Source organism: Trichoderma reesei, assembly GCF_000167675.1.
Source record: "Trichoderma reesei QM6a unplaced genomic scaffold TRIREscaffold_5, whole genome shotgun sequence".
NCBI classification, from domain to species: Eukaryota; Fungi; Ascomycota; class Sordariomycetes; order Hypocreales; family Hypocreaceae; genus Trichoderma; species Trichoderma reesei.
The window spans coordinates 1,112,527-1,139,634 of record NW_006711152.1 but is presented as its reverse complement, the minus strand read 5'-3'; the positions used below and the strand labels follow the sequence as shown (position 1 = coordinate 1,139,634).

The 27,108-nt window shown below is 54.7% G+C and overlaps 9 protein-coding genes across 9 annotated transcripts; 4 read left to right on the top strand and 5 right to left on the bottom strand.

The window, feature by feature from the left end:
* Positions 1 to 26: 26 nt before the first annotated feature.
* On the top strand, positions 27 to 667 carry TRIREDRAFT_105593 (uncharacterized protein; the record flags this gene model as incomplete). The annotated part of the gene is made up of 3 exons (XM_006963862.1): positions 27 to 406; positions 492 to 552; positions 632 to 667. The coding sequence occupies 3 exons, from the start codon at positions 27 to 29 to the stop codon at positions 665 to 667; spliced, it is 477 nt and encodes a 158-aa protein (XP_006963924.1).
* Positions 668 to 1,006: 339 nt separating this feature from the next.
* TRIREDRAFT_58869 (uncharacterized protein) lies at positions 1,007 to 1,612 on the top strand (the record flags this gene model as incomplete). The annotated part of the gene is made up of 1 exon (XM_006963861.1): positions 1,007 to 1,612. The coding sequence occupies one exon, from the start codon at positions 1,007 to 1,009 to the stop codon at positions 1,610 to 1,612; it is 606 nt and encodes a 201-aa protein (XP_006963923.1).
* A 118-nt stretch (positions 1,613 to 1,730) lies between these two features.
* ftt1 (uncharacterized protein) lies at positions 1,731 to 3,961 on the bottom strand. Its single transcript, XM_006963669.1, has 6 exons — positions 3,883 to 3,961; positions 3,081 to 3,190; positions 2,694 to 3,000; positions 2,384 to 2,625; positions 2,198 to 2,268; positions 1,731 to 2,142 (listed from the first exon to the last, which is right to left on the bottom strand). Exons 2-6 carry the CDS (start codon positions 3,139 to 3,141, stop codon positions 2,029 to 2,031), a joined length of 795 nt encoding a protein of 264 aa, XP_006963731.1. The 5' UTR covers positions 3,142 to 3,190; positions 3,883 to 3,961; the 3' UTR covers positions 1,731 to 2,028.
* Positions 3,962 to 6,167: 2,206 nt separating this feature from the next.
* TRIREDRAFT_105589 (uncharacterized protein) lies at positions 6,168 to 6,966 on the top strand. The gene is made up of 3 exons (XM_006963860.1): positions 6,168 to 6,308; positions 6,436 to 6,567; positions 6,697 to 6,966. Exons 1-3 carry the CDS (start codon positions 6,187 to 6,189, stop codon positions 6,734 to 6,736), a joined length of 294 nt encoding a protein of 97 aa, XP_006963922.1. The 5' UTR covers positions 6,168 to 6,186; the 3' UTR covers positions 6,737 to 6,966.
* Positions 6,967 to 7,168: 202 nt separating this feature from the next.
* On the bottom strand, positions 7,169 to 9,343 carry TRIREDRAFT_21924 (uncharacterized protein; the record flags this gene model as incomplete). The annotated part of the gene is made up of 4 exons (XM_006963484.1): positions 7,169 to 7,357; positions 7,421 to 7,931; positions 7,989 to 8,697; positions 8,947 to 9,343. The coding sequence occupies 4 exons, from the start codon at positions 9,341 to 9,343 to the stop codon at positions 7,169 to 7,171; spliced, it is 1,806 nt and encodes a 601-aa protein (XP_006963546.1).
* A 1,815-nt stretch (positions 9,344 to 11,158) lies between these two features.
* Positions 11,159 to 14,123, bottom strand: TRIREDRAFT_121023 (uncharacterized protein). The gene is made up of 4 exons (XM_006963668.1): positions 13,424 to 14,123; positions 12,317 to 13,303; positions 11,852 to 12,253; positions 11,159 to 11,636 (listed from the first exon to the last, which is right to left on the bottom strand). The coding sequence occupies exons 1-3, from the start codon at positions 13,936 to 13,938 to the stop codon at positions 12,223 to 12,225; spliced, it is 1,533 nt and encodes a 510-aa protein (XP_006963730.1). The 5' UTR covers positions 13,939 to 14,123; the 3' UTR covers positions 11,159 to 11,636; positions 11,852 to 12,222.
* Positions 14,124 to 18,157: 4,034 nt separating this feature from the next.
* On the top strand, positions 18,158 to 20,120 carry TRIREDRAFT_121022 (uncharacterized protein; the record flags this gene model as incomplete). The annotated part of the gene is made up of 4 exons (XM_006963859.1): positions 18,158 to 18,413; positions 18,510 to 18,922; positions 18,979 to 19,284; positions 19,347 to 20,120. The coding sequence occupies exons 1-4, from the start codon at positions 18,401 to 18,403 to the stop codon at positions 20,118 to 20,120; spliced, it is 1,506 nt and encodes a 501-aa protein (XP_006963921.1). The 5' UTR covers positions 18,158 to 18,400.
* Positions 20,121 to 21,080: 960 nt separating this feature from the next.
* Positions 21,081 to 23,259, bottom strand: TRIREDRAFT_46619 (uncharacterized protein). The gene is made up of 4 exons (XM_006963526.1): positions 23,010 to 23,259; positions 22,738 to 22,815; positions 22,237 to 22,661; positions 21,081 to 22,150 (listed from the first exon to the last, which is right to left on the bottom strand). Exons 1-4 carry the CDS (start codon positions 23,041 to 23,043, stop codon positions 21,497 to 21,499), a joined length of 1,191 nt encoding a protein of 396 aa, XP_006963588.1. The 5' UTR covers positions 23,044 to 23,259; the 3' UTR covers positions 21,081 to 21,496.
* Positions 23,260 to 23,788: 529 nt separating this feature from the next.
* On the bottom strand, positions 23,789 to 26,674 carry TRIREDRAFT_121019 (succinate dehydrogenase). The gene is made up of 6 exons (XM_006963667.1): positions 26,545 to 26,674; positions 26,330 to 26,384; positions 26,116 to 26,189; positions 25,682 to 26,010; positions 24,352 to 25,575; positions 23,789 to 24,277 (listed from the first exon to the last, which is right to left on the bottom strand). The coding sequence occupies exons 1-6, from the start codon at positions 26,587 to 26,589 to the stop codon at positions 24,058 to 24,060; spliced, it is 1,947 nt and encodes a 648-aa protein (XP_006963729.1). The 5' UTR covers positions 26,590 to 26,674; the 3' UTR covers positions 23,789 to 24,057.
* Between the last annotated feature and the right edge of the window lie 434 nt (positions 26,675 to 27,108).

Below are 27,108 nucleotides of genomic sequence, written 5' to 3'. Positions count from 1 at the left end.
GAATGCCCTCATAGCCGACATTCCAAATGGCTTCGACCTCCAGCTTCGTCCAGCTCGCAAAGAGCCTCCCCGAGCCGCTGCAGCGCTTCTTCGCGCGCTGGCCCCCGGCCTCGCTCGTCGCCCCCGGCACCCCCCCGACGGCCTTCCAGGAGCAGCGGCCGAACCCGTTCCGGTTCTACAAGCACCCCGTGACGGGGCGGTGGCAGGATCCCGTCTACTCGCAGCGGCGACAGGCGCAGCTGGTGAAGCTGGCGCGGGAGCACGGCGTCGAGGAGCTGCTGCCCGAGACGACAAAGGGCACCGAGTACAAGCTGGCGCACCGCGTCGAGCACGGTCTGAGGGTCAAGGGTACGGGTGTGGGACAGAAGGTCAAGGGTCACATTCACGAGCGACACATGATTGCAAAGTATGTACATTGTCGTCCTTGCTGGCTATTGTTTTGGAGATTTTGTATTGCCAAGGGCACCATGACGACTAACACGACCGCTTAGGATGGAACAGAGGAGAAAAGCCATGCTGGATATGCCCAAGCTTATTCGGGCCTGGAAGAGTGTAAGGTTTCCCCCCAATCTTTCTTCATCCTCGACAGCCGTTCATATATAGAGGGCAAAGCTGACTTTGAAACGCACAGATCGGGAAGAGGAACTGGACAAAGTTCCCGAAATAAACGTCACGACACAGCAAAAAAATCCCTTTACCCCGGCGAATATGTACATACGCCATGTATTTTTATGTACAACAATGAGAAACGAATATGCAGATTCACTCCAGACTCTTTCCAAGCTCTTAACTCTTCTCCCTCTGATTCAATCTTGTCGTCCATCATGTCGTTGAAGCAAAGGCTCATTCACATCACGTGACCTCGCCGTGTCTAATTTTGCCGCCTTGATAATCTTCAATATAGCATTCTTAGAGCCATTAACTCATAGGCGAAACTTCAGAAGACAGGTCATGACACTCATTTATTCTCATAATCACTAAATTTTCCTTGCCTCATCACAAATCAATGGCCGCCCCCTCGCCATCCCACTACGACGTCCTCAACCTCTCCCCATCCATCCTCAACTCCCAGCATGACCCCTCCACGCTCATAAAACAAGCCTACCGCAGAGCCCTCCTCCGGCACCACCCCGACAAGGCTTCTGCTACTTCTACTACTACTCCCTCAATCTCATCATCATCACAAATATCATCAACATCGCAAACAAGGCCTTTAGCCCCTCAACTCTACACAATCGACCAAATCACACAAGCCTTCACAGTCCTCTCATCTCCCTCCCAACGCAGCACCTACGAGGCAACCCTCCGCCTGGCCAGAGCAAACGGCGAAGCTACGCAGGCACGCTTCCAGACGGGCATCGAAAACGTCGACTTGGATGATCTGCAATTCGATGAGGCGGAGGAGCGCTGGTATAGGTCGTGTCGCTGTGGGAATGAGCGTGGGTATTCATTCGATGAGGAGGATCTAGAGGGGGTTGAGCAGGAGGGTGTGCTCATGGTTGGGTGTCATGACTGCAGCCTTTGGCTGAAAGTTCACTTTGCTGTAGCAGAAGACGAAGGAGAGACAGGTCACGCGGGTTTTTCGATATCAAATGGAAAAGATACAAGTTGACCATTGGGAGGCCACATCAAAGGAAGCACCAACACATGTCACAGCGAAAACATGTGGTGTTCATGAGGAATGAGGGCGAGAAACAAATCATCCGGTCGTTTCATGGCAACAGATGGTTGGTAAGATAAAGTTATATTATAAAGCAATTTTCGTAGTTTTTATTTTGTCCAGACGGTGCGCATCAAGAGTCTAAAAGCAGAACCTTCAATATGCTCTTCTTCAATCCTCCCTGCCGATCCGTTGATAAGGGGGGAACCAAACTGGTTCTCTCCCCGAAAGTGATTTGCGTGTTTACCTAAACGATGCCGAAGCTCTTGATCAAAAAACGAAGTCTTCCATCCACTCCGTAGACACCATCCCATCCCATACCAAAGCGACCAAAGCCTATAGATCTACCCCCGTTCCCCTGACTGACTTTACTCAGCCTTGGGCTCCTCAGCAGGAGCAGCGGCCTCGGCAGGGGTGTCCTCCTTAGGGGGAGCCTCAGCTTGGCCGGCAGAGGTCTCAGCCTCAGAAGAGGTCCAGAGAGTCTTGAATAGCCCGTTAGCAGGATACGCAGTCAACGAAAGGGGGTTATCAACGTACAAGGTTGTCGCGGAGGAGCTGCATGATGAGAGTCGAGTCCTTGTAGCTCTCCTCGCTGAGGGTGTCGAGCTCTGTGACGGGCGCGTTAGTTGGCATCAGTCAAAGTCCGCAAGGTGAGTCTTCTTCAAGGGCGCAATCCTCTGCCTGCATTCCCGTCGACTCTTTCTCTGGAGAAACAAGACTTACCGGCAATGGCATCGTCAAAGGCCTGCTTGGCAAGGTGGCAAGCCTGGTCGGGGGCGTTGAGGATCTCGTAGTAGAAGACGGAGAAGTTGAGGGCGAGACCCAGGCGGATGGGGTGGGTGGGAGGCAGCTCGGTCTGGGCAACCTCGGTGGCCGCCTTGTAGGCCTCGAGGGACTTGTCGGCAGAGTCCTTGCGGCGGTCGCCAATGGCGAACTCGGCAAGGTAACGGTGGTAGTCACCCTTCCTGTAACGGGGAATCAAAATTAGCTCAACTATGCACACTGCAGCATGGGAGTAACCAGGGATGCGCACATCTTGTGGTAGAAGACCTTGGACTCTCCGGACTTGGCAGAGGGAATCAGGTGCTGGTCGAGGACCTCGAGGATGTCGTCGCAGATCTTGGCGAGCTCGGCCTCGATCTTCTGGCGGTACTCCTTGATAAGGGCGACCTGGGAAGAGTTGCCCTTAGACTCCTCCTTCTGCTCGATAGAGGTGACTATTCTCCAAGAGGCACGGCGGGCGCCAATGACGTTCTTGTAGGCGACGGAGAGCAGGTTGCGCTCCTCGACGGTGAGGTCGCGGTCCTCGGAGGCGACAATCTTCATGTTCTCAACCATCTCTGTTGGGCATCCTCGGTCAGCGCGATCGATCCATCGGACGGCGGGGGGGCCGGAGATAACAGCAAGCTGAGCTACTCACCCTCATATCGCTCAGCCTGCTCGGCGAGCTTGGCCAGGTAAACAGCATCTTCGTGACCCATTTTGACGGTAGGAGTTTGTGGATTTTTTTTTCTGGAGTTTTGATGAAAGCTGGTTTCCTAATCTGTCAGCAGGTTGTACGCGTCGGAGAATGGCGTAACGCAAGTCGGCAGACGATTCAAGGGGAATGGCGAGCGGTTTTGAGAGGGAATTCCGCATGAAAGCAGGGGGAAGAAGAAGGGGGGGGGAACAGAGGGGGGGAAACAGAGCAAGGCAGCAGCCACAGCCTCATCCCAGCCAAAGGGTGAAATTCTGCGCAACGGAACAGGCGCCGTGGCAGGAACAATGTGCCGCAGGGCTGACTCTGCGGACGAGGCCCCGAGTGAGGCTTGCGCTGCTCCCCCGCTCCTAAACCCCTTTGGTGGGGTTTCGAGACAAGACAAAGAGGTGTAGTGTAGCGAATGCGCCAGCTCCCGCGACAGACAGGCAGCGCCCCAATCGACAGAGACGAGGCCATTCCCAGGTCCCCCGATGCGCCGACACAGTCGCTGAGCAGCCGGTCGGGCGTCTCAGCGCGATTGACGGCTCTGGCTGCGCTGCTTGCTGCGAGCCCAGGGGGGCCAGCCCATGACGACAGCGAGGAGGGGCGCGCGCCGTGCCATAATAAGGCGCTCACCCAGAAGCAGCGGCGGGAGCTGGGCTGCAAGAGGAGGATGCACTGGCTCGAGGGCAGAGGAATAAACGGGAGCGGCAGAAAAAACCAATCCGGCAGAGCTGCAGAGGACGGGAGGGAGGATACGTACGTACGATGAGGCGCGGGTTTCGGACAAAAAGGGGGCGTTTGTTGCTTCGTTGAGAGAGAGAAAGGAAAAGGGAAAGAATCCAAAGCTGTTGATGATGGAAGGGGTCCCAGTTATTAGCCAGCGCATTGATTCAGAGGCCCAGCGGCCCAGTAGCGGTTCGTTCAGCGCCATGGCAGGCCTCACGTGCCGCGCAGGCCTGTCCTTTCCAGGGCTTGTGGGTGCCGGCGGGTGCCAAGGTGGGCAGGCATCGGTACGCGGCGGTACTTGCGTGGGCGGTCAGCGACGCGGCGGGACAGTGTGGCCCGGCTCGCAATCTCGTACTGCCAGGTTCCCGCGTCCACCTCCTCAGACCGACCCTGTAGCATCACGTCACCAGAGGCACCTTTCGGAGGTTGGGGGCACGAATGAATGCACCAGACAAGGCAACATGTAGTTGTACATATCGTACTACGAGCTGCATGCCTCTTCCTCTCCAGCTGCGGCAGCGTCCACGGGCCTGTCTGCCTAAGGTAATGACTGTTATCAACCTTACAGAGCAAATGGCATCAACTCGTTGAACCTTGAACCACGATCCAAGTGTTGGTGGCGCTGGCGCATCATTGCCGGCTACTACCTACGTACCTACTGCTTCAATGGCCAGCAGCGTCTTTTACCTCCTCTCAACCTCGTCCTCGGTGCTGAAGAGAAGACGCTAACTCAAGCTGATCCGTGGCCGCGGGTTCGTCATCGTCCCTCCAGTCGCCATGCTGTGCCGTGCCTTGATTCTCTGCTTTGTTCTTCCCCCTCTTGTCGCATGAGGCACATCGCGATGCTGCCTACCTCTAGAGGCATATCGGGGCAGCCAATCCGCAGTCCCCTCTTCCACTCACGAGCACACCAGTCCATGAACATTCTGAAGATGAGGCTCTGAAGATGCGGTCACGCGGCCCGGGCCAGATTGTCAAGGCTCATTGCTGGGGGGCACGAGATTGCGGCCTTGTCGAGCAACGACAGGTTTCATTTCCCTGGATCCCGGACGGCAATCCAGCTCCATGCGCTGCTCCGCTCTAGGATGCTTTGGGAAGAGGCCAATTTCTATGCGAGCCACCGGCACGTGTGAGGACTTGCAGCACTCTTCTCTTGCTAATACCAACAGGCGATGGGATGGTTCAGTGTTGTAGTCGTAATCTTACATGCCTTCAACATGTTGTAACGACGCGCAGACGAAGCAGTTATACTATTAGGATCAACTCCACATCAATAGTAGGTAGTTGCGTGTACTATTACGGAGTATTGAACCACGGCGATCCTGCTTCAGCTGCCCCGATTATTATCTGGCTACCTTCTCTGGCATCTACCATCTCAAAGGCACGTAGATATTCAGGCACCATTTTTGCAATGATGACAAGAAATGCAAAAACGCTGGACAGCTTTGGTGGTTGCTGCTTGTGCAGTTCGCGACTTTCGAATTGGCTTCTATTCGCTTCTACAGCCGGAGAGGCACGCACTAGCAAAGTACAACCTTGCGCGTACCGAGATATTCCGGCATCCACATACGTACATACATCAGGACATCAGATGCCTCAACGCGTCCAGTCAGTCCACTACATTTTCTGATCGTCTCCGTGATGTAAGCTTTTTGATCGAAACGAACCTTGTCTGTATCGCGGAAAGTGATGGCTTGTCAAGAACAATTCGATCTCTTGGCGTCTCACACAAGCTGTGCTAGTATCTCCGATGCTCTCACTTAGCTACCATATTGCTATGTGCTCCTACATCATCTGTACTTGATTTGAACACAGTCTGGGCTCTGATCCTACAGCAAAAGCTCCATCTTCATCTTTTTGACGAAGATTACCATCCATCACTGTGTGTTCTATCGTGAATTCCCATTCTGATCCCCCTCCAGTAATACTGTCCAGAGATGCATCACCAATATTATTATTCCCCCACCCTGAAAAGGCAGCACCGCCACTAACCCCAATCCGCTCACGCCCATCATCGCATCGAACCACTCGATTGCAGTATGACGCTCATTCAACCCCTCAGGCCATCCAAGCCCTCTTCCGTACCTCTTACTAGCAGCACCACTTTCAGCTCCAGTTCCTATCAGGCCAGGAGCTCCAAGTGCTAGTATTACAGCACGGTCCAGTTCTAGTAGTACTTGTTCCTACGTAGGTACCTTCTACTACGGCAATCCGGTTATTACGAGCCTTTGCTACCTCAATTATTTTCTTCCCCTCCAACAAGATCACTTCACTTCACTTCCTTCCAACAACAACACCAACCTCCCAATCCGCTCCAACCAGACAAATCTACACCAAAATGCTCCGCACAACCCTCACCAAGACGGCCGCTCTCCGTCCCCTCCGCGCCGCATTCACCACCACTGCCCGCGCCATGGGCGAAGGCGACACTGGCGCTCCCCCCAAGACCGGCGGCCAAGGGTAAGTCCTTAAATGCTCTCTTCCTCCTAGCTCTCCGCAGCTCCCAATTCTCCCAAAACCGCAGACTGCAATTGCAGCCGAATAGACAAGAAAGAATAAGAGGGCTAATTCTTTTCCATCCATACAGCGACGCCTTCCAGCGCCGCGAAAAGGCCGCCGAGGACTACGCCATCCGCCAGCGCGAAAAGGAAAAGCTGCTCGAGCTCAGGAAGAAGCTGACCGAGCAGCAGGAGCACCTCGATCGCCTCGCCAAGCACATGTACGCGCAGACCCTCCCCCTTTCAATTCCTACCCTACCTTGACTCAATAAGGGAACCCCCCTCCTTCTTCTCAAAGCGGCTGTGCTTCCAGAAACTAACTCATCTTGTTTTTCTTTCTTCCTCTGCAGTGACGAGATTACCAAGGAGCAGGGCGGCGAGCAAAACTAAAGGAATTGCTGTAAACCGGACCTGCACGAGAAAGAGAGGCAGACGAGTCGCCTCATCATGGCATGAGGGCGGCTTGACTGGGCAGTTCAAATTGTATTATTAAGGTAGAGGGCAACAACAGCCCTCGGGGGGTCCGAATCGCGCATACATCATGATTGCGTTATCTGCCTCATCGCTAGCCACGATACCGTTCTGTAGAGCTATATGAGCTCCTCTCCACTTCTCGGAGGAAAAGAAAAAAGAAAAAAAGAAAAATAACACAAGTCACATCAGAAAGCACAAGGAGAGCTGCTGCTGTGTCATGTTTTGCCGAACCTACGTTGCTCATGAGCCATGCGCGTGACGAAAAACAGAAAATGCCTTTATTAGATTCAATCATCCCTGATGCCATCCCGGAACTCCAATTTCAACCATCAATGTCCGACAATTGCTTCACCTCCGTCCCATGTAAGATCTATAGAAGCTCTCCGCCACGTCGCTCTCTCCGCTGCCGTAGTGGCTACCCAGGTTGCTGCTGGATTTCTGGGCCGCCGCGACCTTGGCTTGCAGGGCTGACGAATTGGCGTCGATCCATTGCAGCTGGGTAAGGTGGCTGTTGAGCACGCGAACGATTTGGCTCAGCTGCAGCATGACATTAGCATTGATATACGCCCCAGTGGAATCGCTATTGCTGCGAGAACTTACCGGGTCCTCAGCCTTGGCTCCCTTGCTCAGAGTTCCAGAGATGTCATTAATCTCCTTGACCATCTTTGACAGGTCTCGAGACTTCTCGTCAAGCTGCTGGGTGAGCTTCTCGGCCAGCTTATAGGTACGCTCGCGCTCCTGGTCGGGTCCCCCAAGCTGCTCGCCAGGGCCCATCTGCTTAGCAAACATATCCTGGACCTCTGACTCGTAACGGTTCAGCCAGGCCTCAAGCTCTTCCTGCTGGCTCTCCACGGCAGCCAGCTGGCGCTCAATCTCGTGGCTGGCCCGCTCCGCTTCAAAGGTCTCCAGGTACAGCTTCTGAATCTTTTCGCCATTGTCCACGAGGTTTCTGTCCCAGTTGGACACGATTGTGGCCTGTTCCTTGAATTGCTTCTGGTACTTTGAGAGGTCAGAAGCCCACCGAGTGACAATGTCCTCCATCGTCTTGTTCTTCAACCGGGCCATCTGAGAGGGAGGACCGGTAGTGGAAGCTCCCAATGGGTTAATGGTGCTGGTCTGTGCAGCAGGTTTCGCCGCATCCTTGTCGCCAGCAGGCTTGGCTCCAAACAAGCCACCAGCCGTGGTCGTAGTCGACGCTGGTGCTGCTGTTGTCGTGGTCGCGGTGGTGGACGCAGTCGTGGCAGGCTTGGTGGTGGCGGTGGTACCGAAGAGCGAGGTAGCAGGTTTGTCCGTGGTGGCAGTAGAGGCTTTAGGAGCTGTGCCAAAGAGGTTGCCGGACGTGGCAGTGGTTGCCGGGGTCGTTGAAGACGAAGTCGTAGTGGCAGTGGTGCCAGCAGGCTTCAGTCCAAAGAGACCCCCAGCGGCTGCGGTAGCAGGAGTAGATCCAGAAGCTGGAGCGGTTGTTGCAGCAGGTGTGGTACCAAAGAGACCTCCAGCAGATGTCGCCGCTGGGGTCGTAGATGTGGTGGTCGCAGCCGGCTTAGTTCCGAAGAGCGTAGAGGTTGTACCAGCAGCCGGTGTCGCAGCGGGCGTAGAGGACCCGGACTGCGCGGACGTGGTGGCGGTCTTATTGCCAAAGAGCCCTCCAGATGCCGGTGCAGTAGAGCTGGTAGCTGCGGGTTTGGCAGCGCCGAACAAGCCACTCGTGGACGATTGAGTTCCGCTGCCGAAGAGTCCTGATCCTGACGTGGTAGTGGTCGCAGGTTGTGAAGTCGATGCCGAAGTGGTGGCAGGCTTTGTAGCAGTGTTGCCAAACAAGCCGCCGGCGGGGGTGGTGCTGGTATTAGTTCCAAACAGGTTTGAGCCTGCGGTCTTGGCTGTGTTGGGTGGCGGCGCACCCGCGGGCGTCGTCGATGCCATGGAGAACAAGGGCTTGGCAGGGGTGGTAGTCTCAGTCGCCGGAGTCGTGGGAGTCGACGTCTTGTTACCGAAGAGACCAGAGCCAGTGTTTGCAAACAAGCCCCCAGCAGCAGGTGTCGGAGTGGCAGTTGGGGTTTTGTTGGCATCTCCTCCGAACAAGCCTCCGGTAGCCGATGGGGTCGATGCGTCCTTATTGCCAAAGAGACCGCCAGTGGATGGTGCTGTGCTGGTTGTCGCTCCCCCAAACAAGCCGCCTCCCGAGGAAGAGGTTGCAGTGCTTGTTCCGCCAAAGAGGCCACCCGTTGCTGGGGTGGTCGAGGCTCCTCCAAACAGGCCACCTGCCGAAGTGGTAGGAGTGGAAGAGGATGAAGCAGCGGCTGATCCAAAGAGTCCGCCAGAGGCTGGCTTCTGGGCAGCGTTGCTCTGACCTCCGAACAGACCCCCAGGCGGGTTGGTAGCGGGAGTGGTGGTGTTGCCAAAGGAAAACTTGGGCGTGCCAGATGCAGCAGCAGTGCCGAAGAGGCCTCCTGTGGCCGGCGCCGTGCTCGTCGTGTTGTTGGACGCGGCGCCCGAGGAGCTCGGGGTGCCGAAGCTGAACGACATGGCGATTGGTGTCGGTGATGCGCTGCTGGTTCGAATCGTCGACGGTCGCGAGGTTGAGAGGCGTGAGGCGGCGACAGGCAGCTAGATACGTGTAAGCAACAAGACCCTGCAGGCGTTCATGGCATGGCAAAGCTGGGCCGAGATGCAGGAGGCAGATTGGGGGTCGTACGAGATTGCCAAAAGCTCAGACCCGTGATGCCTCCAAGGTGAGCTGGAGGAAAACAAAATCCTGGGGCGGCTCAAGGCTGAAGTGACGGTTGGCCAGGTGCAGGTGCTTTTTTCGCGGTTCTGTTTTCCTGGGAGCTCAATCAGACCCAGGGCGCGCAGCCGTGCTGTGGCTGGTATCCACGAGTCCTTGCAGCAAGTCACCAGCCACACTTATCGTGCATAGTGTCCTTCCCCACGTGACGATAGCACGCCTACCGTCGAGGTGAGCTCCATGCTATGACACTCGATGATGCGAAACACCTTCATTTCCACGGCGTAGACAGTTGTGTCCCTATTTCCCCTCCTCCTGTCCATTGCGAGTGCATAACTGTACACACACCGCCCAGCCACTGCGAAGCACCGGAATGTCCTAAAGACGACACACTGTATTTGGCCTCGACGCCGTCTGACCACCCGACACTCGTTACCTTGATCGACTACACACACTGAATAGCCTCTACGAATCGAACCTCGGACGCAATACCACCCTGGATCGCTTTGCCAACAGCTGCCCAGCTTGATAGAGTGCCTTCACGACGCAATGGCGGACTCCCGGGAACTTGAACCCCCGCCGCAGACCCACGTCGAGGACCCGGGGGCCCATCAGCTGGGTATGTCTTGGCTCTGGATTATATAGATCACCTTGGTGCGATCAAGCACTGCTGACATTTATACTATAGCTGAGGCTTCAGATTCGGAAGACCAATTCACAGATGCGCAGTCCGCACCGACGAGCCCCGGCGTCAGCTCACCAGTTCCCAAGACGAGGGTGGAAAAGGTCGACACTGAGCCCTCATATGGGGAGGTGCCTGGCACAGAAGCATACAAGACGAGGGAGCAGGATGCCGAGCCCGACGAGATTGCCATGGTGCCCGACGACGATACTCCTGAGCCTTCGCCATCTGCTCCTCCCGAGCCGGGCACTGTCCCTGTCACAGTCGTCGAAGAATCTACTGGAGAGTACCCCGGCCAGCACAGCGCAGAGGAGCAGGAGAAGCACAAAGCAGACGCCAACCCCGATATAATACTGAGCCCCAATGGCGAGATAAGGAGTGGCAATGAAGACGCCATCTCAGGTATTTACACTACAACGGATCCGAAAACTATCGGATAGACACCAATTGACCGATCTCAAAGATGCTCCCCTTTCACCCACATCATCTTCAGCCCGCTCTAGGAGAGACTCCCTCGCCTCCTCTCAGCCAACAATACTGGCTGCTCCACCCCAAGAAGAAAGCAACGAAAAAGCAGAGGAAGAGCAGGGCGAAGACAACAGCTTCGGGGACGACGACTTTGGCGATGACTTTGACGACTTCGAAGAGGGCGGCCACGACGACGACTTTGACGACTTTGAGGATGGCTTTCAGCATCCCCAGCCCACCGAATCCGCGGCATCAGTGCCTCCACCAACCCAACCACAACATTCACTACCATTTGTATGTACTCGAAAAGCCAAAGACGCATTGATCATGAGTGTTGACCTTTTCTTTTTTTTTTTTTTGTTCGCAGTCGATACCCGACTTTGATGGGCTGAGTCCAGATGAAGTCATTTCCGCGATAGAACCATGTTTACCAAGCCTCTTCCCCCCTGAAGAGCTCGATTTCCCAACCTTCCCACAACTACCCAAAGATTCATCAATCTTCCTGACCCCACGCTCCGCCTCGCTGTGGTCTCAGCTCGTCGCTCCTCCGCCCCTCGCGCCTCCCGATTGGATCCGGTCGCGCACCCGCCGCTTGTTCCTCGTCTCGCTCGGTGTGCCTGTAGACTTGGACGAGATCCTCCCGGCGTCAAAACAGAAGAAGCTCGTGCTGCCGTCGCTCAACATCCCCGCGACATCGCCTAGGGGATCGAGCGACTTGCGGTCGACGGCAAGGCTGAAGCAAAGCGATGGAAACGCTTCATCTACATCGGTAGACTCTCAAGGCAAGACGTCAACATCCAAGAGGAGGAAAGGACCGCCGCCGCAACCAGAGCTGGACCTGGTAGCGGCCAAGCATCTCTGCCAGACGACGGACGAAGCGCTCGACGGCATGACGGATCAGGAACTGAAGCAGCACGTGGCCAAGTTGGAGGCCATGCAGGGGGCGGCCAAGGAGCTGCTGGAGTACTGGACAAAACGGACAGACGAAAAGATTGGGGATCGCGAGGCCTTTGAGGGTGTTATAGAAAACTTGGTAGCACATGCCCGTAAGGTACGCAAGTAGATGATATGTTACTTGGTTTTTTTTCGCTTGATGATATATTATTGGATTTTTGTCCTCAACTCTTGTCCAAAGCCTATATTCTACCTCCGCAGTGTGGTTTGTACTTTTTTGTTCATCGCCTTCTTCTCCAGACGCTCATGCCCTCTTTCACACGCTGCCGTCACCAAACATATCGCCCCCGAATGGTGTGAAACCCTCTCTAGCCTTATAGCTCCATGTCCACTGACGCCGCTACCTAAACCTTGGGAGGACCCGCGGTGAAATCCCAGACTACAGCTTGTTTGCTGTCTTTGAGACTGAGTGCTTCCTCCAGCTTAATCTCCCGTCTCCACACGCTGCAAGATATGCCAATAAGGACACATCATCTTGTTGTGATCTACGCCCCTAGTAAGGAGCAAGCGTCCGAACTTGACTTACATAAAGAAACATCACTTCGTAGACAAGCTTTTTCGATAGAGCATGCACGTTTATGCCGAGCTGGGCTCCAGAGTCACACCACTAGATTGAACATATTAGCATCAAAGGCCCAACATGCCCAAGGGGGGTTTGAGAAAAACTTACGCAGCAATCGTAGCCCATCCAATAAGACGCCAGTGCTTGTCGATACGTCGGCTGAGAGCCACCTTCTCGCCAATATCTGTGCAGACGGGGCTGGTCAAGACCAGCTTAGCAGCGTCGTTCTTGATGGCAGCGACCTTGGCACCAGTGGACGTGGAGCCAATGTTGACCATGATGACCTCGTTCTTGGCCAGCTTGGCGACCTTGGCCTGCTTGCCATCGGCCGTCTTGACACCAAGCAGACGTCGGAGCAGGTAGAAGTTGATCTCAATCTCGCTGTAGATATCGGGCAGCTTGCCCTTGAGACCCAGGACGAAACCGACGAGACGATCGGCACGGCAGAGGGTAGGGTCGATCTGGGTACCGACACCAATCAGGCCACCGGGCACGGCGTACTTGAGGTCGTTGCCCTCGGAGTTGAGGGAAATGACTCTGCTGAAGAGAGGGGCGCACTTGAGGGCACCGCTGTTGTCGCGTGAGACGATACCGGGGCGAATTTCGATCTCGTCTCCCAGCTTAAGAACACCGTGCAGGATACTGCCACCAGCAACACCACCCTTGAGGTCATCAATTTCGGCACCGGGCTTGTTGACGTCGAAAGAACGGATGATGATCATGCGGGGCTCCATGGAGAGGTCTCGGACGGGCACGGGGATGGTGTTGACAATGGCGTCAAGGACAGCATCCACGTTGACCTTGAGCTGAGCGGAGATGGGGATGACCGGGGACTTCTCGGCAACGGTTCCACGGATGAACTTGAGGATCGACTCATAGTGCTGCTGAGTGACCTCTTCTCTCATCAGGTCGACCTTGTTCTGCAGAATGATGATGTTCTCCAGCTTCATAATCTCAATGGCGGCCAAATGCTCGGATGTCTGGGGCTGAGGGCAGGATTCGTTGCCTGCAATGAGGAGAAGAGCAGCGTCCATGACGGCAGCTCCTGACAACATGGTGCTCATGAGAATATCGTGACCAGGGCAGTCGACAAATCTAGAAACAAGTAAGCATTAACAAACACATACACCAAAACTCATGTGATACTCTTCCCAACAACTTCCATTTGAGAAGAAGGTGGGATGAGGGGGGCTTAAGGGGGGGAGAGGAACGTACGAGACGTGTCGGAGCAATCTGTAGGTACCACCGCAGCCATCTCTCTCGCAAGGAGGGTCAACCTCCTTCTCACTTCCGTAGCTTCGGTAGCAGCCCGGACGAGGGCACGCGGCGTTGTCGCACTGGTAGATCTTGGCATTGGCGTATCCCAGCTTGATGGTGATGTTTCGGATCAGCTCGTTCTTGAATCGAACAGTCTGGACGCCGGAGATGGCCTTGACAACGGTGGACTTTCCGTGAGCGACGTGGCCGATGGTGCCGATGTTGATGGTGGCCTGGCGAGCAATAATCTCAGGCGTGAGGGGTGTCAAGACGGACACATCGAGGTCTTTGGGGTCGGTCTGCGGGGGCAGCGGAGGTTTTACGGCCGCCTGGTTGGGGATGGCGGGGTTGGACTTCTTGAGGGCCGGCTTGAGCGTCTTCTCTTCGGTGTTCTCGACGTTGTCATGGGCGTCGATGGACTCTCCAGAGTCGGAGTCGGACTGGATGTCGTCGTATTTGGGATCCTCAGACATTGTGACGGGTGGGGGGGGGAGAGCGCGAGATGAGGAAGTCGGGGGTGGTTTCTGCCGAGACAATGAGGATATGCTGGATCGAAGGGCCGATAGTCTAAGTGCTCGTCTGCGGGAGAGAAGACGAGGCAATGGATGACCGAGAGAGATGGATCAGAGGCAAACGCCTACAAGGATTTCGTCGCTATAAAGTTGCGGAGGTTTGCAGGAGCAGCCATTTCGCCGTCGAGTGGTCAAAATTCATCGTGTGCAGCATGATGACTCTTACGCTAAGCCGCGTTGGGCGCGATAAGCTGATAAGGATTCTTGCCCCTCCACGGCCAGAGTCGGGCAGCCCCTCTTTTTGCGTGGGCAAGCGGATTGGTCAAGGTGAGAAGTCGTGATGGCGATACGATGTAATATTGAAGAGCAACAAATGTTCCCTCAGGCAACGTGGCCATGATAAATTGGTTTGCATCCTCGGTGGTGAAGGCTATAATAGCGAGTCTGGGGTGCCTCATTTGGTTACTAAGTGGTCACTAAGCTATTACATGTGTGGTGAAGAATAAAAGGTATGTACAGTATCTGGAATGCGGTCAAGAATGGCAGCAACCATGGAAAGACGACATTCAACCATGAGTCGGTACATTCTAACGACTTTATAGGTAGGCCATCACTGCTGTTCGACATCGGTAAGGTATCAAATGGCCAACTCGCTACAATACCTTAGGTTAGCATTTACCCAGGTCAAAGCGGACTGCTACAACTGTTCATGCATCCTGCCACTGATCAAGTTGGCAAAAGTCTCTCTCATCACTCTCGAAAGCACACGGCTGCTGATGCATTCCGGTTCATGACAGAGAACGCAGAATCCAAAGACGTGTATAGTCTCAATTGCAGAACGAGCTGCCCGATCAATAATAAATGTACATGGCAATGCTAGATGGCTGTTGGGCTTGATCCGACAAAGATTGTATGTAGGACCAAGCTCTCAACGCCGCATTTAGAGGAGAATCGTTGCACAAGATGTCATCCGAAGCAATTACAAGTTCATTACAACGGTGAAACAGGCTGAAAAGCACCTTGCTCACTCCTCGTGTGGTCGTCGACAGAACTTCAGCATGGGCAAGTACTAATAGCCCGCCGATCGGCCGGGATAACTTCAAGAATCATCAGCCATCACAGGGTTAGGTTTGGGGGCATGGGTTCCCGGATGCGAATCTCGCATAGGTAGTCAAGCTTCAAAAGCTCCAAACCCATTTCCGGAAGCTACCTATACGACTTAGGTGTCTTGCTGTTGTATGGGATACGACTAAATACCCTGGAATCGGCTACTAGTATGTGCACAGAGAAAAACTCTCTAAATGCTGACGCGCGACCTTGCCCATGACGTGCCCGAGCCGGGGAGCTGCGGGCGTTTTGTGATTTCCCGGTTAATGGGACTGTTATGCGAGTAAGGTGATGACAGGTCCCATGGGTTGAAGAAGATGAAGAAGAGGCAAAAGATAAGAGTTGGGGGCGATGCAGAAGAAAAAGAAGAAAGAAGAGGGGGGGGAGACGCGTTGTTGCTGGCCTTGGTGGGCTCTGAAATTGACTGGCTTCAGGTACGAGTTGGGTGTAAGTGGTGGCTTGCGAGTTGTGTGTTTGTTGGTGATGGAGATGCACATGGTGGCACATGCACCATGCAGACGCTTAGCTCTTGGCGTGAACCACTTGTACCTCTCTCAACCTGGTTTTTGACGATAGTAACCAACAATGGCTTCATGTCCGCCTGGAAGAGATGAAAGCCGGATACGCATCAAATGGCAAGAAAGACAACGCGGTTGATGGCGGTTGAGAGACAGCTGTAGCGTGTAGTACTCTATGTAGTGGCACGCATCACCGTGGAAGACATTCGTCCAGATGCGTACGCACGAGGCTACTATCACGACCAAGCACAATGTAGGCAAGCGTCTCCAATCACCAACCAAGCGGCCGACTGAGGTCGTACTCGTCTACTCGGTGACATGCGAGTACAGCTTTAGAAGCACCTCTCCATCCCGATTCGAAGGCTACGCAGTTCGGATCCTACTTCGCAATACTGTACTATCTCGCAGTGGATGGCTTTGGCTTCCCAGCGACCGACGAAAACGCAGAGAAGCGAAATGCCAACACGGCACACGGGCTAACCCGTTGACCGCAACCCCCCCGGATGGCAATAGAGCCGGAGCCGTAATGCTTGTTTGGCATGGAAATGGCGTAGAAGGCAGCCATGGTCAGCCGCCTGCTGACGGGCTTGGGCCGGACTCACGCCACGGGCTGCCGTTGGGCGCGCACAATAGAAGGCTTGATTATTCTCCAGGAGAAGCGCGAGGTCTTGAGATTACTTGAAGAAGTCGTTTTTTAAGGGGGGGACACGGCACGGCACAGCTACTCCGTACATGTAGGAACCAGGCAGTTATTACATGTGGTGCATGAGACAAATCAAAGGGACAGCAAGACAAGTCGAGAATCAGGTTGGCGGGCGGCTGCTGAAGCACACACACATGGATGGTGGCCGGCGCTCGAAATAGAAACACTCGACGAGAGAGACACACACATCAACTGACGGGCCCGATCAACGGCAGAAGAGCCTGAAGATCAAGTCGAGTCGAGTCGAGTTGGAATTGGGTCCTCTGGGCGCGAGAAAAATTGGCAGACGAATCCCAGCGAGCTGATTGCCGCCGACGGCCTGCAGTGGCTCGCACCCATCACAGGCGATCTGGCCGCTGATTGGCCACGGCCGCTGCGGGCACAGAGACATTAGCACCTGCAAGCCCCCCCTGTAAACGGAGCTTGAGAGGCAAACAGGCCCTAGACAGGCCTAAAAGGCCCGCTGGACGGCCTTCTGGGGTTGGGCGGCATGGGGCCAATCAGGGCGCGGGACAGGGGTTGTTTGTCTTACTGGAAGCTGGACGGCCGAGTCAAGGTGAGTCGAGTGAAGAGTCGGGACCCGGGCGGCAACGAGAAGAGACATGGGATGGATTGCGTCGAAGGACGAGCTGGCTGCTGCTCGTTTTCAAGGGAAGACGAGAGACGAGAGACGAGAGAAGAGGGCAAGAAAAAGGAAAGTATGTAAAAGAGGGAAAACACTAGCAAAGGGGCGTGGCTTTCCAAGCTCGATGTTAGCTTCAAGTCAGAAGTTCGTACTCTGATAGAGCCAACCACGAGGTCGTCCAGCCACTTCCGGGGCAGCAAGGGAACAATTTGCATCTGGTTCATCGGTGCTTGCTTGCTCCGCAAGTATCTTTGCTGCAATATTACATGTGCCCGGGACAGGCAAATACCTACATGTACTCTCGGCTGTCATTCTTGACGATGCGAGCTGTTGGGCCTCCCCCAGAATTTAAAGGCCTGAGTGAGATAATAGTGCAGCCGTAGCCTTGCGTGACTGCTGCTCGGTTCGTCTTGTTTTGTCTGTTGCCTCTGCATCTCCATCTCTCTTTCCAACCTACCTTCTCTACCATTCTTCGTTCCGTAATCGGGGGCTGTTCCGTCATACTGCTCCAGCTTCTCGCCTCTGTTCTCGACTCAACCATCTCACCATCTCACAAGGCTTCTCCTCCTCCTCCTCTTCTTCAATACAGAACACAGGATTGATATTGCTATACACCCCTCACAGCAGAATCACACCTCCCATACACCACAGACCCGCCCGCAGAAGCGCCAATCTGCACAGAGAGGCCCCCAAAGAGCCAATCTGCATCTCAGCTCTGGCCAGTTCGGCGGCTAACCGCGCACGCCTCTCGGAGCATCACACCCTGCAGCCGCCCTACCAGCGTCATCCGCCAATAACCATCCACGAGCAGCCAGGCATCGCAGCAACGAGGGCATCCCCAATGCTTTGCCATCCCGTTCCCCCGTCCAGTTACCTTTCTGCATGAGCCGTATTCGGGACCCCCTCTCCCCTGCCAATATCGACACACACACACACACACACCCAATCGAGAGCCGAACAGGGAAGAATACCTATTCTACCTGGAGCGACACGCAGAGAAATCACCGGGTCCCGGCTCGTGCAGCGGAAGCGAAAGAGCTGCAGCTGCATCTGCATCTTCTTCTCTCTACTCTCCCGCGATTTCTTTTCTTAGTAGCCGCCTCGCCTCGCCTCCGGTCCAACGAATGAGCTTGTCGCATCTGCTTGTCTTGGACGGCGCTCAAAACTCTTGCGCTCCCGCTGCCCATCCACGCCTTTGGAGTCCTCCCTCTTCTCTTTCTTTCCCTCGATAGCTGGACTCACCACACTTTCCTCCCCATCGTGATTATTGTACTGTTGCTGTTGTACTGTCTCTTCCATTGTTCATTACTCCTATCTTGATTTTGTTTTACGAGGGCCTTCTGTCGACTGGGTCGAAGAGTCTGGGTTTCCTCGATTGTCCTGTTTCGACTTACACCACTACCACCACCACCACACAATTCCCCCAACACGAAACACTACACATAAAATCAAAGAACACAAAAGTCCACCATGGACAACTCAGGTCCGTCTACACTGACGCAGGAGACGATGCCGCCTTCTCCAGAGCAGCCAACTGGTGCTATTGAGCCAGCCCCCATTGACACGCCCGCGCCCGCAGGCTTCAACTTCGGCGAAAAGAAGCGGCCCGCCGCCCTCAACCTCACACACGCCCGCACAGCTACATCCTCAAGCTCCTCGTCAGAAAGCTCACTCAAGGTGCCCCGGACGCCGCGCTTTGCCGAGGCAACGTCCGTCCACTCGCCCATTGAGAGCAACGCCTCGCCGTTCGCCGACCCCGTCAACCCTCAGGCCTCCTCAGACGCTCGGCCCGGCGATGTCGGCTTCGGATACATCAGCAACTCGGGCAGCGACCGCGAGTCGCTCCGCATGCCAAAGTCGCCCCTCAAGAGCGCCATGAGGGTGCCTGGGACCCCGGCGAGGACGATGAACCTCATGAGCCCGACGTTTCGCGAGGAGGAGATTCTGGAGAAGCGGGAGATGGAGACGGAAAAGGAGCAGGCCAAGGATCTGGTACGTCTGCTGGGAAACATCCTCATCTTGGAGGACTCACTAACACAAGGCCACAGAAAATCAAGGTCCGCGTCCGAATGGCCAAGTTCGCCCTCCGAAGCGTCCACTTCAGCTGCTCCCTCATCATCCTCGCCATGCTCTCCTCGTCATTCGCCATCTTCAACGCCACAAAGTCCCTCCCCCAGCAGAGCAAGATGCCCTCCTGGGCCGCCGGAACCAACCCCTGGGCCCAGAAGCTCGTCCTCGCCATGGCCTGCCTGTCTCTTGCTATCTCGATCCTAGTCTTTGTTGCATACTGCCGTGGAGGACATCGCCGCGCTGAAAAGGTTGGCACATATTACACAATCTTTGCTATTGGATGGGTTCGTTATCCCCCTCCTTTGTCACCTCTTTTTTCAAACTCATGACTAACACGCAGCAACAGTTCATCGTCAGTCTCATCCTATGGGTTCTCGCCGCTGCCGTCTTCTCCAACTCCAAGAACAACGGCGGCAACAAGGACATGTGGGGGTGGTCGTGCGTGCAAAACACCCGCGCCGAGGTCTTTGCCGACAAGGTCAAGTACTCGCTCGTCTGCCGCCTGCAGAACTGGACCCTCATCTGCATCATCATCGAGGTCGTCCTCGAGGTCATCAGCATCCTGCTCTACAGCGTCATCTTCTACCGCTACTACTCCAAGCGCCGCCTGCACAAGTCCATGGACGTCCGTGACCGTGCCCGCTCCGACCTCTACCTCGCCCAGCTGCGCTCCCAGTCCGCGCCCAACACCCCCGGCTTCCCGCGCTCGCCCGGCGGCTTCAGCGGCGCCCCCATGACGCCCGCCATGTTCCCGCCCAAGTCGCCCGCCCTTAGCCAGTACGCGCTCTCGCCTCGCCACGCGCCCGCCGGCTTCGGCAGCCTGGGCGCCGTCGACGAGAAGGCCGCCTTCACCCCCGGCGCGGCGGTCCTTGTCGAGCCGCCCTCGCAGTTCTCCCGGCCTTCGGTGCCCTTCAAGCTGCAGGCTCCTCCCACCAAGGCGCCCTCTGCCACGCCCAAGTCACAGAGCCCGTTGACGCCGGTAGACCATTCGATGGCGGCGGCGCAAAAGGAGACGTTGCACGAGCATGCTCCTGTTGCTGCGGACGAGCCTACGTACGATGCTGTGCCTATTCCTGGCGCGTATAGCGGTGCTCCTGCGACGTTTGGACAGGCCATGTAAGCCTGTGAACAAGAGGGAAAGGAAAAAAAAAAAAATCGATGAAAAAAGAAAAAGAAAAGAAAGCAGGGTTACCCCTGAAAGATTGATGAAGATGAAGATGACACACACCCTACTTTTTTATTATTCTCTACTTTCTTTTGTTCTACAAGTTGCAACGAAAGCGATATTCCACCCACGGAGACGACAGAGACGGAAATATATTCCCTTGTCAAGATTGAATTGGAAGAAAAGGAGAAGCGAGGAAGGAGTGCGTGTTCCGTTGAAAACCATATACCACCTTTTTGCGGCGTTACAACGTGTGTGATATTTTCGGGAGGTGGAAGGGCAGGCGGGCACATTGATTTGTATCATGGACATTTGAGTGTCTTGTTATTTTGGAAAGAGTTTTATCGGAACTGGATTCGACGAGAGAACTGAGTGTATATACCATATCTTCTTTTATTCTCCCCTACAATGTAGGATTTACCATTATTTTCCTTTTATAATAATACAGTACAATCATCACGAAGCATCACTAGTTGCAAATTTGATTGAATTTGATATTGTGTTTAGTTCTTTGTTAGCTAGGTAATAGATCCATGGGCAATAACGATCATGTTGCGAGACATGACGGTCAAACTCTTGTTCCTTGCTTGGTAAATAGCGCAGGATGACGTGGGTCATGCCCAAGACGTATTACAACCTACCTACGCATCCCCAAACATCTCGAGTAGAGAAGTCTGGCAATAAGCAATTCCAGCAATGGTCTTGTCATTGATTGTCATGAGTGATGAAAAGGCCATGTGGACCTAACTCAACGTACCTATGTATTATTAGCACCAGTATCAAGGCACGTAGGTATTATGACATTGGTGATTGAAACAAGACACATGCCATCATGATGGAAACCTAGATACACACATACACACACACACACACACACACACACACACACATGCAGAGGCAACAGGAACAGGGTCGTTTGAAAAAAAAAGTGATCATTGCATTACTTTTGGTTGCCCGCCGCACCTTCATGTCATTAAGGTGCAAAGGACTTCCTGAGCCTTTCGTCACGCAGTCACGGAATCTGCCCCCCCTTTTTTCTTTCCCTCCCCTTGGTAAAGGTCGGTTAACCCCCTTCGAAAATATCGGAGATTTCTCGAATCGCGGTCCCTGGGTGTCCCCCCTTCACTCCTCTATCAACGTTCACAATCTATCAAGAGCTACCGTCGGAAAGATGTCGCCGTTCTTCTTTTTTCTTGCAACGATGGCCCCACTCTCCCTTCCCCACGTATGTGTCCTCCTATCGTGAAACAGAGCTACCCGTGATATCGAAAACAGATGGTATAGCCCGAAGCGAGTGAAAACTTAGTAATCCGGTGGCGATGTCTGTTTGTTTAGATGAGGTCGGCAACGTTCATGGGCATTTCCTCGATCTGGGTGCTGTAGAACTGCTCGATCTCACGCATCATGCGGACGTCGTCGGCGGTGACGAAGTTGATGGCAACACCCTTTCGGCCGAAACGACCACCACGACCGATACGGTGGATGTAGTTCTCCCGGTTGGCGGGGAGATCGTAGTTGATGACCAGGGAAACCTGCTGGACATCGATACCACGGGCCAGCAGGTCAGTGGCGATCAGGACACGGGAGGAGCCGGATCGGAACTCTTTCATGATCAGGTCACGCTGAGCCTGGTCCATGTCACCGTGCATGGCGGAGACGGTGAAGTCACGGGCAGTCAGCTTGTCGGTCAGCCAGTCGACCTTTCTGCGGGTGTTGCAGAAGATGACAGCCTGGGTGATGGTGACGGTCTCGTAGAGATCGGACAGGGTGTCGAGCTTCCACTCCTCCTTCTCGACGGCAATGTAGAACTGCTTGATACCCTCCAGGGTAAGCTCGTCCTTCTTGACGAGGATACGGACGGGGTCACGCATGAATCGGGTGGTGACCTCGAGGACGTCCTGGGGCATGGTAGCCGAGAGAAGGACGACCTGGGTGGACTGGGGAAGGAGCTGGAAGATGTCGTAGATTTGGTCGGTGAAACCACGCTGCAGGAGACAATGCGCGTTAGCAAACTGGTCACATACACGGTTCAAGGTCGCCAAATTCGTGTTTGGCTCCAGGGTTTTCTTACAGAAAGCATCTCGTCGGCCTCGTCGAGGACGAACATCTTCATAGCATCGGTCTTGAGGAAGCGACGCTGGATCATGTCGTGGACACGGCCGGGGGTGCCGACAACGACCTGGGGGCCGTCCTGAAGAGCCTTCATGTCCTCACGGACGCTGGTGCCACCAATGCAGGCGTGGCACTCAACGTTCATGAAGTCGCCAATAGCGACAACGACCTTCTGGATCTGCTGGGCCAGCTCACGGGTGGGGGCGAGGATGAGGGCCTGGCACTGCTTGACAGAGGGGTCGATCTTCTGCAGGACGGAGATGGAGAAGGTGGCAGTCTTGCCAGTACCGGACTGGGCCTGGGCAATGACATCGTGGCCCTTGATAACGGGCATGATGGCGCGCTGCTGGATAGCAGAGGGACGCTCGAAACCGTAGGCGTAAACTAGTCGCTCGTTAGACCTTGGCCCCTTTGTGTGCAAAGCCGCTTCGTGCGGGCGTCGAAGAGGAGCAGCACTCACCACCACGGAGGAGTTCAGACTTGAGGTTCATGTCATCAAAGGAGTCGACAGTCTCGTCGTAGTTAGACTCGATCTGTCCTGTATCGCAACCATCGTCAGCATGATGCATCAACCAGAGCGGGGCGGGCCCATGGGCATCGCAGCGTCGAGTTTGGGTATCGTGGGGTCAAAACACCGCGGGGGTTTGCGCGCACAAGCGAGGCGCCCCTGAAGCCTTCGACTCCGCGATCCCCAAGACGCATGCGACGGGCAAAGAGCGTTTGCAAACTCACCCTCGGGGACATCCTCAAGTCCTTTGTCAGCCATGATTGCGGTTGTCGAAGAAGAAATCTAGATCAAGCACAGCTCGACCTAGAAATAGAAGAAAAATTCGGCGGGGTGGAAGCGCGGAGAAAAAAGACAGGCTTCTCGGGGGAGAAGGCTGCAGGCGGTGAATGAAACTGAAGGAAGTTGTCGTCTAGACCCAAACGCTCTCGATACAAACGAGAGCTGAAGAATCTAGGAAAAAAAGTTCGTGATGATGAAGTATCGATTGTTCAGTTGGAAGTGGGAGAGGAGAGGAGAGAAAGAAAAAAAGACGACTGAGGGGCGACGCCTGTTTTTTTTTACTACCCACCAGGCCTGTGGCCAATCAGGCGGAGCGCTCGGGGGGCGTCGTGGTGGGGCTGCGGCTTAGGGTATCTCGAGAGAGGCAAAGGCGCTAGAGGCGCAGTTTTGCTGGCAGGCAAAGAATTTTTTTTTTTTCTTTCTTCTTCTTCCAGGCAAGGCTCTTGTTTCCCCATTGTTGGAGTTGCTATCAGTGGGACTTGCATTGTTCTTAGCGCCGGTTTCTCAGGCGACTTGTGTCATAATACTGTCCATACCTACATACATACATACTGCTAGAGGACTCGTGTGTCAGTGTCAGCCTACCTACCTGATGGCAACTCAGCTCTGTATTGATGTTCTGCCACATGTGCTTCGGTCAAGTCCTACCTTGCCATCATATCATGATACCTTACTCGACAAAGGCCCCCTGCCCCTTAAACCCAATTCCTACAGTGACTCATTTGGTGACTCTTAACATTTTTTTTTATGGCTAGGATTCAAACTTTAATATAATACAATATAGCTAGCGTCGATCAAAGGTATCAAGCGTGCATAGCAGTATCCCCTTCAACGCGGCCTCTTTTCACCCTCGCTTGCGGAAGGTTCGCGCAGCCTGAGAGGACAGTATGTAAGGCAACTGCATTTTCGCCAACATGGCCCTCCCGGTTCCTATTCATAAAGTAAAAGACACTTCGTTGTACGCTATTATCAAACGGCCAAGCGGTCAGCTGTTTAATACACACGCTTGAAGGGGGGCACAGGCTTGCACTCCGCCTCGTCCAGAGTGGTGGCGATAACCCTGCGGTATGTCAAGTCGACCTTGCCGTGGGGCTGCTTCTGGAAGCTGAGGGTGTGCTTCATCCAGTTCTCATCGTCACGCTCGGGGTAATCTTCGCGGGCGTGAGCGCCACGAGACTCCTTTCGGGCGGCGGCGGCGGTGGCGGTTTGAACGCTATTGTACATCGTACGTTAGTCTCGGCTCTGATCACGTCTGATTTGGACATTGGGTTTCATGTCAACACTTACGCGCAAGTGAGCAGGTTTCGCAGCTCAAGAGTCTCAACGAGATCAGAGTTCCAGATCATGCTGCGGTCCTTGATGCCAACGTCCGCAAAGGTCTGGTCAACCTCCTTCATCCGGCGGACACCCTCGTCCAAGCTCTCCTGGGTTCGGAAAACGCTGACCTCGGTCTGCATGGTCTTCTGCATGGCCAGGCGGATCTCGGCAGTGCTCTTGGGGCCGTCAGACGTTCGGATCTTGTCGAGGACCTCAATGTGCTCAGCGCCGGCATCAGCAGGAAGGGGCTTCAGCTTGGTACCGGGCTGGAAGTTGTCACGGATGGTGTGGGCAACGGCACGGCCGAAGACGACCAGGTCCAGCAGGGAGTTGGCACCCAGTCGGTTGGCACCGTGGACAGACACTGAAGCAGCCTCACCACAGGCGAACAGGCCGGGGACAACCTTGTCCTGACCCTTCTCGTCAACAGTAAGAACCTCACCAGTGTAGCGAGTAGGGATACCACCCATGTTGTAGTGGACGGTGGGCAGGACGGGGATGGGCTGCTTGGTGACATCGACACCGGCGAAAATGCCGGCAGTCTCGGAGATGCCGGGAAGACGCTCGGCGAGAATCTCCGCAGGCAGATGGCTGAGCTGGAGGTAGATGTGGTCCTTCTCGGGACCAACACCACGGCCTTCGCGAATCTCCATTGTCATTGATCGAGAGACGACGTCTCGGGAGGCCAGATCCTTGGCAGTGGGGGCATATCGCTCCATGAAGCGCTCACCCTCGGAGTTGAGCAGGTAACCACCCTCGCCACGAGCACCCTCGGTGATCAGGCAGCCAGCACCGTAGATACCAGTAGGGTGGAACTGAACGAACTCGAGATCCTGGTTGGGGAGACCGGCTCGGGCAACCATGGCCATACCATCACCGGTACAGGTGTGGGCAGACGTGCAGCTGAAGTAAGCACGTCCGTAGCCACCAGTAGCCAAGACGGTGTTGTTGGCAAGGAATCGGTGCAGGGTGCCATCCTCCTGGTTGTAGGCGAGGACACCACGGCACTCGCCATCCTGCATAATCAGGTCGATGGCGAAGTACTCGATGAAGTAGTTGGCGTTGTAACGGAGGGACTGGCCGTAGAGAGTGTGCAGCAGGGCGTGGCCGGTTCGGTCGGCAGCAGCACAGCATCGGTAGGCCTGGCCACCCTTGCCATACTTCTGGGATTGACCACCAAAGGCTCGCTGGTAGCTAAAGGCAGAAGGCGTTCGTGGTTAGCATAATGCGGGGGAGGGGCATCGAATTGAAGGGTTCTAGTGCCGCCATGAGAGCAGCGCTCGTCGCTGAGGAAACTCACATCTTGCCGTCTTCAGTACGGGAGAACGGGCAGCCGTAGTGCTCCAGCTCGATGATGGAAGCAGGAGCCTCGCGGGTCATGTAGTGGATAGCATCCTGGTCGCCCAGCCAGTCGGAACCCTTGACGGTGTCGTACATGTGCCATCTCCAGTCGTCCTCGTGCATGTTTCCCAGGGCAGCGTTGATACCGCCCTGAGCAGCTACCGTGTGACTTCTTGTGGGGAAGAGCTTGGAAATGCAGGCAGTCTTGAAGCCAGCTTCAGCCAGACCCATTGTTGCTCTCAGACCCGCACCACCAGCTCCGACAACGAGCGCGTCGTACTCATGGTCCTAACAGTGATAAGGCATGGTCAATTGACTTTTCCATCTTTTCCATCTCCATTCGCCGATCCGGGAGCATGTCGAATCTGGGGGCGGGGAAGGGGATCGACGTACAATGACGGGATACTTGGAGCTAACAAAAGGAGAAGCTTCCTTTGCTCTCAAAGGTCCGTTTGCAATAACACGAGCTGTGTTTGAGATGATTTATCAGCAGACTGTTCGTCGCTTTGATCTCGCTCTCAGTTATCCCCCGAGTTGGGAATCGCAAATCGTATTGCAGTCGCAGATCGCAAATCATATATAGTTCTCCGGAATAAGATGGACCTACCTGCCGGTCGAGTAGATGAAAAGGTTCGGAGTTGATTCCGCGCGAATCGCGAGAACTGCAAGTAACAAGTCAGCTTCAGCAGACATTTCAAGCGGACAAGAAGCCCGTGCAGATCATGCTCCCTCCAAGTCGTTGCTCCTCCGGGCAACAGATTTGCGCGCAGAGCAACGGAGGGGCAGTCAGCTCGCAGGTTTTTCCCGTTCCGTGCGACGTACCGAAGGGCCAGAGGCCAACTTCCTCAATGCCATAGAGGACGCCATTGTGAGCAGAGCGAGATATCCGGGGTCTCCAGGCTGCGTCCGCACAGAAAATTGAAGCAGCAAATGGCTGTATCACGGAACTGGCAGCTCGGCAATGCTTGGAGGTTTGGCGGCGTATGTCACGTTTTCGTCGATGGAGCCTTCGGAAAAGCATGTGTCGGTCCTCGGCTATCTGGACCAATCATAGGGCGCCTATTAGTCGTGAAGTCGGGATTAGTCAGAGGACGGAAAGCAGCAGGACGGGCTCGGGCTGGATTTGACGCGGGGTACGTACCTCATCTATGATCAGCACATGCAGTCTTCAACTCGGGACTTTGCTGAATATGCTTGAGTTCATTGAGGACCTTTATTGCTGGCTCAAATTTCATTAGACTCTCGTATGGAGATTGGAACATGACAATAAGTTGAACAACTCGTTGATTGATACAAATTCGCATCAAGATTGGATGAAACCCAACATGGGATAATGTACCTACACTCGTGCAATGGCCCCATTTTATCGGCATGACAGCGAACCAT